This window comes from Lagenorhynchus albirostris, chromosome 12 (assembly GCF_949774975.1).
Source record: "Lagenorhynchus albirostris chromosome 12, mLagAlb1.1, whole genome shotgun sequence".
Taxonomy (NCBI): Eukaryota; Metazoa; Chordata; class Mammalia; order Artiodactyla; family Delphinidae; genus Lagenorhynchus; species Lagenorhynchus albirostris.
In genome coordinates, this window is record NC_083106.1 from 31250675 (window position 1) to 31266333 (window position 15659).

The following is a 15659-nucleotide window of genomic DNA, read 5'->3' on the forward strand; positions in this document are numbered from 1 at the left end:
GAAAAGGAGTAATTAGACAGAGATACATTATGCTTATATTATGGAAGAAACTGTACCAGAAAGCTTCGGAACTTTTTCTAGTCCCTTCTGCGGTTGTTAAAACTCTGCAAAGTGCATGAATCCAAAAAGGTATGGATGCTTGGTTCTTTCACTTTCTCTGAAACCCTACTTGCCAAGTGACCCAAACCATGGACGGAACAGGATAACCTGTGAAACATGATTGATGTTCCATTGAATTTGTTTCCTGTAGTTTTGCTTTGGCTTTTGTTGCATTATGTTTGTGTGCTTCTCACTTCAGAGTCATGGAGCTATCCTAACTTTTGGAAGGCAAGACTCTTTCTTGCTGATTATGAATCACTGTCTTACGTTTTGATTATTTGTGAAGTTTTTTTTTTAGAGTTATTTCAGGACTTTTGCCCTTGTGGTTTGGCAAGAGGAATAACAGTAACACAGGATTTGGCATTTTCAAACTATTGGAACTAGTTCCCTAACTGGAATCCTGTACCGTCCTGATCATGAAAGTAGGCTGAGGAAATGAAGTTTTAGCTGTTGCATTTTACCTCTTCCTTTCTGCTTGTGTTACAATGGATGAAAGAACTGTTTGTTCTGTCTTAGCCCAACCTCTGCAGTGATTTATTGTCATTCAGTTAACAGAGGTAAACATTAATCTTTTTTGAGTTACGTTTGACAACTGACAGCCTATCAGTTTCTGTGTAAAAGTTGCCTAAAAATCTTTATTTTCTCAAATGTACACAAATAAGACTATATAGATATATAAGGCTATATATCTTAGGCTTGCCTGTATTAATATATAAACAATCCATAGCTAGATAGACTGTTTATATAGCTAGGTAAAAATGATAATACATAACTAAATAAAAAGTTTAGCATTATCAGTACAACTTTATCAACTTTAGAATTGGAAATAGAACCTGAAATATGTGTTCTATCAGAAACTTATCCCTGTTGTCGTATCCAGGTAAGCATGTGCTGGTGTTAATACCTAGGAAACAAATAAATAAAGATCCATTAAGAAGTGATGTGATAATCCTGTGATGACTTTGCTTAATTATGGGTTAGTAATTACCTTGAAGAAGTACATATGCATCACAGCCACCCTGGTGCTACTGGCCAAGAAATGGCATGTCTCTTAATACTCGGGAAAGTTCTCTATCTTTTTTATGGTGTTTTAAATGTATAGCGGGAACTTAAATCTGTTCATTAAATTTGGCGGGTTTGTGTTATTAGTAGAAGAATGATGTATTGAGCCCAAATCCAGCAAGAGTTCTGTGTATTCACAGTAGCTATTCAATAACTCTTCATTGACTTCTGAGTAGGAGAAAAGTTAGCGTGTCTACGGTGAGAAAAGAACAAAATGATCCATTGAGCAAGAGAATGGGATTCAAGAAATTTTTCTTCAACTCCCTAAATGAAAGCAACTGTGAGGCCTTCAAATATGTGTGAAATGAAATAACACACACACACAGTTTTTATGTTTTTATTTGGAAGTACCATGAACTTTGAGTATAACTCTGAATTCAGACTATTGGAATTATTTTGATCCCTTTACGAAAATAATACCTGCCCTGTGGGATCTTCCTGAACCGGGGCCCGAACCAGTGTCCCTTGCATCGGCAGGCGGACTTTCAATCACTGTGCCACCAGGGAAGCCCATCATTTCTTGAATAGTTATAGTGATCATTTGATCATTACTCCTCTTCCCCCAACAATATAGAAATCCTAAATTGCTTTTATAAAAAAATATATATTTTATTTATTTATTTTATTTTTGGCGGTGTTGGGTCTTTGTTGCTGAGTGCGGGCTTTTCTCTAGTTGCGGCGGGCAGGGGCTACTCTTCATTGCGGTGCACGGGCTTCTCATTGTAGTGGCTTCTCTTGTTGCGGAGCATGGGTTCTAAGCACGCGGGCTTCAGTAGTTGTGGCGCATGGGCTCAGTAGTTGTGGCGCATGGGCTGTAGAGCGCAGGCTCAGTAGTTGTGGCACACGGGCTTAGTTGCTCCGTGGCTTGTGGGATCTTCCTGGACCAGGGCTCAAACCCGTGTCCCCTGCATTGGCAGGCAGACTCTTAATCACTGCACCACCAGGGAAGCCCTCATTTTTGTTGTTTTTAAAGTGTGGAGAATATTTGGCATCTAGAGATCCTACGGTTAAAAAATCTTATCTCAGAACTATTACATGAAGTTTATATTAAAATGTTTGCATACTAGATCACCATATAAAACATTTGTTGACATACCAGTAAACGTTTATAAAAAAGTGAACCTATTATTCTTTGATGATGGGTTATTTATGGAATTGATTTTTACTTTATTTTTCACTTCATTTTTGTTTTGTAAATGATATTTTCTTTAAATTAAAAAAATTCTCTAAACTGATTTATAGCAGGACTGATCTGTACTATTTGAACATTGACCTTTAAGTTTTATCAGTATAAATGGTGATTGTGTTGGTTGCATAAATAATCATGATCTTTAATAATTACAGATCTTCCTTGGCTCTTCAGCTTTAATGTGAAGTTTTATCCTCCTGATCCTTCTCAGTTGACTGAAGATATCACCAGGTACTTTACATTTATACTAAAAATGATTCTTTCTTTCTTTCTTTTTTTTTTTTTTTGCGGTACGCGGGCCTCTCCCGTTGCGGAGCACAGGCTCCGGATACACAGGCTCAGTGGCCATGGCTCACGGGCCCAGCTGTTCCGCGGCATGTGGGATCTTCCCGGACCGGGGCACGAACCCGTGTCCCCTGCATCGGCAGGCGGACTCCCAACCACTGCGCCACCAGGGAAGCCCCTAAAAATGATTCTTTACTTACAGCTCTCCTTTATTTCAGTGCCCTGGGGGGGAATGATGGTAATTTTAGGATTAAAACCAAAACATTTTTTCTTAAGCTGAGTTTTAGAAGTTTCCTTGGAAGTGGATATTCCAAAATAGTTTGAAATGTTTCTGGTTTCAGAAATTTTATTCACTTTTCTTTAACTTCCCATTTATATTGAAGTATTGGAATATTTTTTAAAAATTGCGGCAGGGACTTCCCTGGTGGTCCAGTGGTTAAGACTCCGTGCTCCCAATGCAGGGGGCCCGGGTCTGTCCCTGTCAGGGAACTAGATCCCGCACGTCGCAACTAAGACCTGGTGCAGCCAAATAAATAAATAAATATTAAAAAAAAAATGCAGCAACTTTGTTTCCTATGTTATACTTTCAAAAATCACTGGTATTTAATATTTCAGATTTTCATACTAAGATAGTTTTTATCGTGTAACCCACATGTGCCTGTGTACTAATCTCAGCTTACAAACGTTATATAAAGGTAGAAAAATGAAAAACTTTTTGAAAGTTAATTTTTGGAAGTCTCTTGAACTGTAATTTTTACACACACACACCTGCTCCCCAGGATGAAAAACTAATAAGGTAGGCTTTCTTATGTAAGAGTCAGTAGCTCTTTCATTTCCATCTCCTCTGAGATTATCTGGACAATACAGACACATGCTTAAATTGCAAATAAAAGTTTCAGTTTAGGAGCAAGAGAGCATTTACTGATTTTGAGAGTGACTAAGTGTTTGAATGGGAACAAGGAACATTTAGAGTCCACGAGTACCTTGATATCTTAGCCCTGTTTAAACTGGGTATCAGCGATTGGAATTCTTAGCTCTGGTAAGAGTAGGTCTATAGAGTGATTTGTATATATTTTTAAAAGATTATTTACCTGGCCAAGGAAAACTGCATTCTGTCTATATACTTTTGGAAAATTACAGGGTGTTAGCTAAAGACTCTGTTTTTGATTCCGGTGGTTCCTGTGTCCTTGACGTTTTCTGCTAGGCCAGTTTTGTCATCAGATGTGAAGTTGGGTAGATATTTAAGCAAGTGCGTGATATCCATGTGAACTAGGAATAATGGAGATTTTTTTCCAAGATTGGATAAATGACAGGCCTCCCCCCCCCCCCCCCCGCCCTTTACTGGTTATTGCTGAATAAGGATTTACTGATACTAATTAAGTTTTGATTGAATTAGCTTCAGCTAGTAAATAATAAATAGCAGCTTTTGTAACTACGCAGTGAGCTGCTTAGAGCATGAAACTTGACAGGTTGCCGTGCGTAGGATACGCACGTAGGCCTCACTGCGGGAGGGCCTTTGAACAGTGCACATAACTGGGGCTTTGTGACCCAGTGCCCTCTTTGTATATACATTCCTCCTTGCAGTGATTCGTTTGGGGATGATAATCTTTTGGTGATTGCAACTTTATAGCATCGGTAAAGTGCTTTGGTTTTCTTTTTAGAGGAACCTTGAACAGTCTCCCTGCGCGTTTGGGGAAGAAGGAAATAGTAGTCTAGTGAGCTAACTAAAAGCCTGAGACCAGCCTGTAGCTTTGCAGCCTAAATATTACGATTGAAATCTTCACTATGACTTGAGTGAACATCTAGAAGGTGGGATAGGCTTTTGAGGAGGGCAAGAACACAGTTCAGAATTATGTCTGAAGAATCATCTGTCCTGCCGTATGAAGGAGATGGACTTGGGAAACTCAGGAGGCTGTTGCGGCTTTTTGAAGTTTTCAGGCCGTAGCCATAGGCTTTAAAACAGAAGAAAGGATCAATGTGAAAAGTAGATATACTAATATGAGGAGGAGCAAGAAGATTTTAGTAATAGATGGAATCTTTGTGTTTAGGTCTTAACAGTGCTGTAAAATGTGGAGACCTAGTGATATTCTTGATTAGACCTAGAGAATTTGAGGATAACGTGGAATCGTAGTTTAAAATTTAGTTTGCTAAAATAAAGCAGTGATGCTCATGTTGTTCTAGGGGTCGAGGAAACACATATTTCTCCTTGGAAAGAGAGCTGCAGTGCTTAAAAATACTCAGACTGTAGTGGTAGTGAGATGAGTTTCATTCTTAGAAAATTCTGGAGCACTCGTCATGTGGCAAGTACTTTGCTAATAACTGTGGGCTTATGATGATGATAAACAGAATCCCTGCCCTGCCTGACAGGAGATTTGGGTGGTAATACAGGTGTAACTGGGGGATGGCTGATGCCATGTTCTGGGACACGCTCTCTGATGCAACAGCAAGAGCCCTGGACCGCAGGCAGCGTGCCCCTTTAAACATGGTGGAGGTAGAGGCAAAAGGAGGGCGGAGCCATGGCAACCCCGCTAGGCAAAAGCATCCACAGGAAGAAGCCACCAGCTAACAGGAATGGCAGTCTCTTCAAGAATGGGGGAGGGTGCTGCCATTCTCTTGGGAGGAGTCAGTGGTAACCTTAGCAAGTGGTTCAATTCACGACTAGAAATTAGGTTTTCAAATGTTAACAAAAGGAGTTGATGGGGGACCCCCCCAACCCTCATAAAATATAAGTAACGTATCTTTGCACGTAATTTAATAAAAGCCAGAATCTTTTATAACTGTAATAATCCACTTGGAACACTGAATGATTGTTACTATAACTAATAATAACACTATTATGATTATGGCTACTAGTTATCGATTGCCAGGTACCATGCAATGTCTTTTATTTATGTTATCTAATTTTTTATCCTCATCTTTAAAGGGAAATAGAGTTGTTCCCATTTTACAGGTGGGAAGTTAGACTTAGGCAAGTAAATTAGTTTACTCAAGGTCACATGGTCAGCCCTGCCAGGCTCTGCAGCCCATGATTTTTCTACTGTAAACTGAATTAGCTGCCTCTGTAGATGGGGTAAATGGGCAAGTAAGGGCTTCCAAGTAGAGACTGACTTAGGATTGTTGTTAAAGGGTCTCAGGAAAAGAAATTAGTATGAAAAGCATAGAGAGGATAAAGGGTGGGTGACCTTAGCTTTTCATGTAAATCCTGAATGAAGAACTGTAGCTATTTCTTAAATTTTATTAGTCTTTATAACTTTTGAAGAGCATGCTAATCTTGATTACAGTTTTAAAGCCAAGGAGACTAAGTGATGAGAATTTCACCTGCAGTCACAAAACTCTTTTTGTAATAGTAAAAATACACTGTTGCCTGAATAGCAATTCAGAATTTCCACTCTATTACTTTGCCCTCTAGATGCATTTTTTATAAATAAGTCACAAGTTTAGGAGTCCATGGAGGAAGGTGGGCTTCTTATTACAAAACACTTCTTCTGTTCTGCATTTGAAGAGTGCCTATATTATATATTTGTTTCAGAGAAACATCAGAATCATATTTATGAGCGCTACAATCTTAACTAACTGTTCTCCCACCCTTTTGTCCCCTGTTCCTCACAGATACTTCTTGTGCCTTCAGCTCCGGGAGGACATTGCCTCAGGCCGCCTGCCCTGCTCTTTTGTGACACATGCCCTCCTGGGATCGTACACACTGCAGGCTGAACTTGGGGACTATGACCCAGAAGAGCATGGCAGTCATGACCTCAGTGACTTCCAGTTTGCCCCTACACAGACGAAGGAACTGGAAGAGAAAGTAGCAGAGCTGCATAAGACCCACAGGTCTGTAGACTTGCTTACTGGAGAGAGTGACCGTGGTGGGTTTAAATGGCTTCCCGTATAGCATTTGCTGGACCTTTGAGCATAGTTGATGGGATTATTCAGTTTGCCCTTGTGGAGCTTCACCTAGTGCTAGTCAAGATAACTTGGAGTCATGAGACAGCCTTCCATTGTCTTTATGACTGTAATATGAGGAACTGTGCTCATGAGACTAAATGTTTTCATTTATTAAAAAAATTTACTGGGCTTCCCTGGTGGCGCAGTGGTTGAGAGTCCGCCTGCCGATGCAGGGGACACGGGTTCGTGCCCCGGTCCGGGAAGATCCCACATGCCGCGGAGCAGCTGGGCCCGTGAGCCATGGCCGCTGAGCCTGCGCGTCCGGAGCCTGTGCTCCGCAACGGGAGAGGCTGCAACAGTGAGAGGCCCGTGTACCACACACAGAAAAATTAAAAATATTTACTTTTCCCTGTGATATCTCCTGTGCCCTACTTCCAGTCCTCTCCCTTCATACACACACGTGCACACACATACACATACACACATCCGAAACAAACATACCCACGTACTTGTTTGGCATTGATTATACGTTTCTTCTGCCTTTTAATTATTTTTATTACCATATTTGATAAGAAAGCCAGGGAGATAATGAGGCATCAGGATTTGAGTCAGAAATGTGAGTGGTAATGGGCGTTAAGGGTAGTAAATCTACAGGTGGTTTCTCTATCCACAGAAGATGACTTTTGGTTTAACTGAGGGTTATTAATTACTTAAATACCATGTTACACTTTGAGAACTTTTATATCTGTGAAAACAAATGGTTCTCTTAAGCATGAGTTTTTAAAACTCCCAGCTACGAAGTTCTAACTTGTCCCATATGGCAGAATTGAAGTTTTCAAAAATTTTGACTGAAATGATTTGAAAGGAACTTTCAGAGATTAGATGTTTTTAAACAGACTGCCTTCACTGACTTTTCTTTAAAAAAAAAAATGCAGTATTTGACTTTAAATATTTTCTTATTAACTTCATTCCAGGTCTGTTCAGTAGATGCCGTGGGCAATATGAAAATTAACGGGGCCCTGCTTCCTAGGAGCTTAAAATTTGTTTAGTTGGGACATGTCAGGTGTAACATCAAGCACAAGTACTTCTCATCTTTAGTGTCGTCAGTAGTAATGAAATAAGGTTAAGGAGAGAATTTGTCTATTTCAGAAAGATGAAGTGACTTTCTATTTTTTTATTCTTTTATTTTTAAAATGAATTTATGTTGTACCCACTATTGCTGGGGCTTTTTCCGTAGTGGAAAAAAGTGAAAGCAACTTTCTAAGATAAAAAGGGTAAGTGTGGAGGGACACATCCTTGCAGTGAGTAGGTTCATATCGGAGGATCTTAAGAGAAAAATGCTGGAGGTTGAGAGTTGAGCCTTCTTCCCTGATTCCTCCTTGTCTGCACATTTAGCTGGGCTACTCCCTCCACCCCAAACTCTCCAAGCTCATGCACCCCTTTCTCTAGTTTGGTTACATTTGCTTTGCATCCACCAGTAAGATAATATTGTTTCTTTTGATTCTTAGGGGTTTATCTCCAGCACAAGCTGATTCTCAGTTCTTAGAAAATGCCAAGAGGCTTTCCATGTATGGAGTCGACCTGCATCATGCCAAGGTACTGTGCGTGGAACGGAAAGGGGGCCTCTTTCCGGTCTGTTGGCTGAAGTTTTGAGAGGACTCCAGTTGTAGACTAGCCTAGTTCACTTTCAGAAAAGGATCCTCACCCTCACCCAAGGGACTGTATTTCTTTGGGGTTTCTAATTGGGGGGGTTTATGGTTGTGGGGAGGGATCATTGATTCTCCCTCTTACTCTTTCTTCTTTTCCTGGTCTTTTAAGTTGATACCCTTTCACATATACTTACGGTAAGACTCACCTTATCAGCCTTCTTTACCCCTCGTCCTACCTTTATTCTGTCCCAGCTTTTGCTCTTGCAAGTGCTGCCTCTGTTCCAGCCTCGTCTCCCACCTGTGTCCTGGGAGAGGAGAGCAGCTCTTAGCCACCATGAAAGGGCAAGGCAGCATGGATAAGACCACTTTCCGAAAAACTGCCGGTGAAGGAGCCCTAGCGTTGGGCTTTTCCCTACAGGTCTGTTGTACTTCTTGTAAGATACACTGTGCTGGCCCAGGCTCCAGGCAGTTAGACCTTCTGTCCCATATGAGCAGTGGGAAAAGAATGGAATCATGGAGGTAGCTGATAGGAGAGGCAGGGTTTGGTGAGAAAGATGCCAGTAACAAACATCACCCACTTCATGATCCTAGTTTGGATGATCAGGTAGTAGGGAGAGTCGGGGCGGGAGCAGTAGGTGGGGAGTACAAGAGACAAGATGAAAGATGCACTTGGTTTTGAAAAATATGTCCAGAGTCGGCTCAACATGCAGAGGGAACCTATTGCTGCCTGCGTTTAAAGGACCCGTCCGTCCCTTGGTGAGAAATCCCTAGGAAGGCCTATCACCCAAAGGTATCTTCCTTCCCTTGGCCTCAGATTACTAATTCTTGCCTTTGTGTTAATAGTACTTCATATTTGCAAAGCACCCCTTTTGCCTCTGTGCCTTCCTTTATTCTTTAAATATTTTTCCTAATTACAAAAGTAATACATCTTCATCCTAGAAAATAGAGGTGAACAGAAAAATATAAAAAGACTGAAATGTCTTTATGCAGAAACAAGCACTGTTAGTATTTTCTTGTTTTATTTAAAAAAAAAATCTCTGAGCAGTTGAACTCACATTTTAAAAATGAGATTATACCATGAGTATTATTTCATAAATTTTTTTTTAAACTTGCTCTTATAAACACTTCTCCATGTTAGTAAATAGTCTTTGGCAGCAACATTTTTTAACTGCTACGTGCTGTATACACTTAATTTTTAAAAGTACTTTCACTTACACTATCTCATTTAAGGGTCGGATGTTTTTGTTTTTACAAAAACTACATAAAACAGAATGCATATGGCTTGTTACACTATCTGGCTTGTTGCCTCAAGCCACATAGTGTAAAGTAGTCCCATCTGTGTGATGTCTGCTGATAAATCCTACTGGGAGGTAAAACAGATCTTCTCCACACTTGAGTGTCTTGTAGCTCATTTCTCTGTATGATGGGGACAGGCTGGGTCAGCAGGCAAACAGAAATAAGGGAGGAAGGACAGAGCAGATTTGGTATCAGAAAGATGCCCAGAGCCCACCTTTCCTCTAAACCCTGTTATTCTTGCCACACGTGAATCTTACATCTGCTGCTTTTGTTGATCATTAGTGAGAACGCAGTCCTTAGATGACAGTCCTGGAAGGTTTCGGGATTCTTGTTTTTGAAGTTGTATGTTAGAAAAGTTAAAAAGTTGCTGGTTTTGTTATAAGTGTAATTTCAGTTCTTGCTGTGTGGTTAGGAGTAGATCACTTAAAAAAATCAGAATAACGCGCATTCATTCAACTTATCATCTGGTGGACTTAGATAATATCTGATGCACAAGATATTTGCAGCTCATGGGAAAAAAATCTGTAGCAATGTAAGAGAACTTTTCATGTATTTAAAAGTTTTGTGCCTGTATACGTTTTTCATTACCTTGAGATCATATTTCAAAATTATTTTTTAATTAATATTTTATCGTCAGAAGAGTCCTTAATGGCACACTTATGTTAGGACAAGGTGAGGGTGTTGACTAAAAGGGCTCTTGACAAAGATAGAAGGAAACCACAAGAATAGAATGATGCCCATGAGCTGGTAACAGCAGCTTTCCTAACCCCTCTGGGTGGGGGGGCGGGGGGTGAGGCAAAGAGTAGTTGCCAGAACCCAGGAGGGGCGATCTGTGTGGAGAGGGCTGTCTTGAGAGGAGCTGCGATGGTCCAGGAGATAGCCACCGTGATGTGACCACACAAGGAAGGAGTCTGGGTATTAAAAACCCTGACCTCCTTGCCCTCCTCCCTGTCTCTGATCTTCTTCAAGAACTTTCCATTGGCTGAAGTCAGTGGGAGCGGGATCCTGTTGATGTCCATATGGGGTAGCTTCCTAAGGCAGTGAGCAAGGTGGAGAAGATGCCCCCCCCACCTTTTTTTTTTTTTTTTTTTGCGGTACGCAGGCCTCTCACTGCTGTGGCCTCTCCTGTTGCGGAGCACAGGCTCCGGACGCGCAGGCTCAGCGGCCATGGCTCACGGGCCCAGCCGCTCCGCGGCATGTGGGATCCTCCCGGACCGGGGCACGAACCTGTGTCCCCTGCATCGGCAGGTGGACTCTCAACCACTGCGCCACCAGGGAAGCCCAAGATGCTCCTTTTTTATTAGTTTATTTTTCTGACTTTGTTGCTGAATGGCAGAAGTCAAATATGGAGAACTAAGGCATGCTTTTTTTCCCTTTAACTTCTTTCCCTTAATCTGTAATTTCTATTCACACAAATACTGATAATTGTAAAACAATATGTGGAACAATCGAACCTCAGCTGATTTACTTGGATCCAGATTGTGTTTATTTTTCAGTCAGATAAAATAGGTTCAATGTCCTGTTGAAAGAGTGCCTCACACTAGAGATAGCTTTGTTTAATGTTTCAAATGAGGGTTGCCTCCTTATTTGTGCTGAGAACATGCTGTCTTGGGTAATCTTCCGGCCTGCTCCCTGTGTCCCTGGCCAGTGATATTTTGGGCAAACACGTCATTTGTGTCTGGTGCCAAATTGCTTAGGCACCTGTGCCTGGTTCACTCTGGCTTTTTACTCTGTTCCTAGAGAGAACTGTGGCTGTCAGGATATGGGTGAATAAAGCACCTTTGTAGATGAGATTTTTAAACCTGCTCAGATGGTCTAATGTAATTTTTTTTTTTTTTTGCGGTACGCGGGCCTCTCACTGCTGTAGCCTCTCCCGTTGCGGAGCACAGGCTCCGGACGCGCAGGCCCAGCGGCCATGGCTCACGGGCCCAGCCGCTCCGCAGCATGTGGGATCCTCCCGGACCGGGACACGAACCCGTGTCCCCTGCATCGGCAGGCGGACTCTCAACCACTGCGCCACCAGGGAAGCCCCGGTCTAATGTAATTTCATTTGCATATGAGTTGTTCACATATCACAGCAGTGAATGCCATTGGCATCAGTTACCTAGTACTGTATTTCTATTTTTAAAAAACTGAAATAAATTGCGTTAAATGGTTCTCAGTAACAAGGCAGTTGACATGTTTTAGTTTTATTGACTCGAACCTAGACTATGTGGGGTTTGTTTCAGCATATTTTGTGAGAATTTGTTCCATGTTGTTAATGATTTCTAAAAATGTGAATATCCCTGAATAATAATCTTCAATTTTCCATATCTTGAATGAGATCTAGTTCTTCTCTTAAAGATATTTGAATATTGTACATATTAGATCTTCAACCACTACTTGAAATGTGAGGAGGCAGATTTTTACTTTTGTCTGTAAATGTATTTGATTTTTAAAAAAAATCTTTCAGGCTGGCGATTATTCTAGATTGTCATCTTTTCCAAATTAAAACGCCGAGGAAAGAAAACAATAAGTTCAAGAATAGTCTGTAGTCTATTTGAAATATGCCAGCCAAAGGAATGTTGCAATGAGAACGGGATGTCAGCAGTTAGTGTTATTGAAAAACTGCTTGGAAGAATTCAAAGATTTCAACACCGTCAGCCTAGAAGAGAAATTTTCTATGAGGAGTTGGTGTTCTCCAGCATATAGATGTTACTTAACAGCTGTTAGCTAGCATAATCCTCTGAGATAAATTTGCCTACAGTAAAATGGCTGACTGCACCTTAGGGTAAGCCGACAGACTGTCCCCAGGGGCTGGAATAGCCTCTAGGAAACATGTTTTATCTCCTGTATCTTCAGGATGTCTAAATTGAGGTCTATTTCCTTTCCTCCCTTTTAGCTCTTACAGCCGAGCTCGAGGACATATTAGTTAGGCCTTTTGAAGAATGTTGTGTCCTGTAGTCATGTTGCCATATCTCAAATCTGACCCCTCAAGAGGAATATCTAGGTTTAAGATGTGTTGTATGTCCTACTGTTTCTATTAACTTGTGTACGATCACTGCAGTTGAAATACAGACCTGTTAAATTGGCGTTCCTGATCATGGTTTGAGGGGCATCATTGACTTCCCTACCTATATAACTTTCACAGCTCTAACCATGGTCAAATGGCTTATGGTTGGCAGGACTCAGAAGGCGTGGACATCAAGCTGGGCGTGTGTGCTAATGGGCTTCTCATCTACAAAGACAGACTGAGAATCAATCGTTTTGCTTGGCCGAAAATCCTGAAAATCTCCTATAAGCGCAGTAACTTCTACATAAAAGTTAGGCCAGCAGAGGTAAGCAGAGTCATGTAGCCCTTGGCATATCTAATCGGGCTTTGTCAGTGTTCTCCTTTATGGCCACGAACTACCAGAATTCTTTTCCATTGAATGTTAAGAAAATGAACTATTATTTATTCCTCCATGGTAAAAAAAAAAAAAAAGAGGGTTTTTGATGATAAACTTGCATATATGTATTCCTGTTGATAAAACAAAACAAAACAAAACAAGCAACAGCCACAATTTCACAGAAAAGGAAAAGTAGTCAGTGCCTGCCACATCTGGGGGGGGGCTCATTTTTCTTTTATCTTTGCATCAGCTAAGTGGTCAAGATTGATAGGAAGGTGGTAAAATGAATTTTAGTGGACATTGAGGGATAGCTGATTTATGTCAGTAGTTGATATTTGCCCTTTTTCAAGAAGAACAATTACTTCTTAGTGAAATATCTGAATAATCCATGTTTTTCAGTAGCTTCTAATCAGCTCTTAGGAGATATGCTAATTTGTTTTATGGATTTATTCTAGCTGGAACAGTTTGAGAGCACCATTGGCTTTAAACTGCCAAACCATCGGGCAGCGAAAAGGTTATGGAAAGTGTGCGTGGAACATCATACTTTCTACAGGTAATTTTGAGAAAACAGCTTGGGATTCATGAAAACAGATCTTGGTACCCTCTAGATCCTAGGAGGGGGCAGTGGATAGTGTGGCAGACGCAGCTACAACTGCTTTATGGTTCTTTGCTCTCCCTCTTCGTGTATCTGTTTCTGTCACCATGCCGTGCTAGTCCTGGCTCAGAACTGCTCTGCCTCTGCAGTGGTCCCTCACTCTAGTTGCCCTTCACCAGCATACCCTCCCACCCCGGCTGCCGCTCTTTCACTGTCACTCACCTTAGGCTTCACTTAGTTGCTCTTATCAGCTCCCTCCTGTCTTACTTCTTTCCCAGCCAGACCAACCCTGAGCCCTGTGCTCTGTCCCTTTGCTACTGTGTTAGGAGTGTTCTCCCTGCTAAGTCCCTTTTTGCACATCAGCCTCCACTCTTCTGGTCCTGGATGAGTCCTGTGTCCCGACCTCACCATTTCTATACCTGTGCTACCACGTGTTGCTTTCAATAGCATAACTATCCAGACAGACACACTCACACAGCGCTTTGGGTTGGTGCAGTTACAGAGAGATCATTTCCCACGTCAGCTGGATCCTAGTGCCACCATCACAAATATTCCTGGTCTTCTTGAGCCCCAGGGCACCCTGGCCCCTCTGCTCAGATGCCCTTCATTGGAAGGTGATAGTAGATGCTGTGGGTCGTGAGCATTCTTGGTTTCATGCATCTTCTCCTTTTCTCTTTTTGTCTATAATTTAGCATCGTTTCCCTCTCCCTTCATTCATTCTTTTCTTCCTCTCCTGTTTCAAGAAAGAGCATATATAGAACTTTTATTCCTCTACCTTGATCCCTTGTTTCATGCCTCACGTAGGATTGTGCTTTGTAAATCATGTGCCCCCAGTGGGTGGCTTCGATGAGTTCTTTGGCCAATAAACATGTCCATGTCCTGCTCCCTGAAAAACCAAAAAAACCCAGAAGATCTCCTTAGACCTTTTAGCCTCCTATAGCTTTTGTCCTGTCTCCTTTCATACTTTTATTCAGGGGCATACTTACTAACATTACTTTTCTTAGCAAAGTGTGGTTTGCTGATCTTCCTTTTCTCTGTTTCCTCAGTTTCCTATTACTGCAGTCTAGATAGCTGTGATATCTAGACCCTTCATCTTTAAAGTTTTTGCTTTGCACTCTTAAGGTCTAATGCTGCCCCTCCACATACTAGATGTGTGATTGTAGGTAAGTTACTCAACCTTTGTGAGTCTCTCCCTTTCATCATTTGTGTGATGGTGGTAATGATAATAGTGCCTATATTACAGGGTTGTTTTGAAAACTAAATGATATAGCTCACGTGAAACAAACTTAGAACCATTTCTGGTATGAAATAATGTTTATCATTATCATCATTATTCTTAGTTTTGTAGCATAGTGTGCTATTTATTTTCAAAACTGCTCTAGTATACTCATTTCAGAGGAGTCATATTACCATTGACTTAAATCACCAAAAAGATTCTTTTAGAGAGAACTCATAAATGTTTGTGAAACAAACACTTTTTTGTTTTGGTACTAGTGTCTGTTTAATTGTAGCTTAATTGCTTAAGGATTTCTTTGTGATCAGAAAATTAATCTGTAATCTAATACTTTGTGTATGTGGTCACCAGTGCCAGTTGGGCAAGAAAGCACTTTATCTCAGTTTGACATAAACAGAATAAAAATCCTCTAGTTAATGATTTTCCCTCTTTTGCATTATGACTTAAATCTGCCTTTAAAATATTTTCCTTGCACTTCTTGGATTTATATTTTTTTTAAACTGGAAGTAAGAGAAAATCCTCATATGGAGCTGCTCATTCTGGGAAGATGTGGCCTTTGGTTGAGATATAGTCAACTGAAGTGTACCTGCAGAAGGGTAGCAGATAACCCAGTCTCGCTCTCCTGTTTGCCTCTAGTCTTTTTTTTTTTCTTTTAAATAATTTTATTTTATTGTGGCAAGATCACTTAACAAATTTTAAATGTATAATATATTATTATTGACTGTAGGTACAGTGTTGTATAGCAGCTTTCTAGAGCTTATTTATCTTATTTAATTGAAATTTTTTGCCTGGTGATTAACAACTCCCCGTCGTACCCTCCCTCCAGCCCCTGGTAACCACCATTCCAGTCATTGATTCTGTGAATTTTGACTCTTTTGGATACATCATATAGGTAGAATTATGCAGTACTTGGCTTTCTGTGTCTGGCTTGTTTCACTTAGCGTAATGTTCTCAAGGTCTCTCCTTGAGATGGGCCATTCCATCTCAAGGATGTTACATT

The 15659-nt window shown here is 40.9% G+C and overlaps 1 protein-coding gene across 11 annotated transcripts in view; it reads left to right on the forward strand.

The window, feature by feature from the left end:
• The window catches only part of EPB41L2 (erythrocyte membrane protein band 4.1 like 2), a 213986-nt gene that overhangs the window by 148170 nt on the left and 50157 nt on the right, over nucleotides 1–15659 (forward strand). For all 11 annotated transcript variants that reach the window (XR_009543941.1, XM_060168392.1, XM_060168399.1 and 8 more), the window contains 5 exons: nucleotides 2506–2581; nucleotides 6245–6463; nucleotides 8026–8113; nucleotides 12627–12779; nucleotides 13286–13383. Coding sequence is in view for 10 of the 11 variants with exons in the window: in XM_060168392.1 (XP_060024375.1) it covers nucleotides 2506–2581; nucleotides 6245–6463; nucleotides 8026–8113; nucleotides 12627–12779; nucleotides 13286–13383 (634 nt within the window). In the remaining variant the exon portion in view is untranslated. The remainder of the gene's footprint in view (nucleotides 1–2505; nucleotides 2582–6244; nucleotides 6464–8025; nucleotides 8114–12626; nucleotides 12780–13285; nucleotides 13384–15659) is intronic.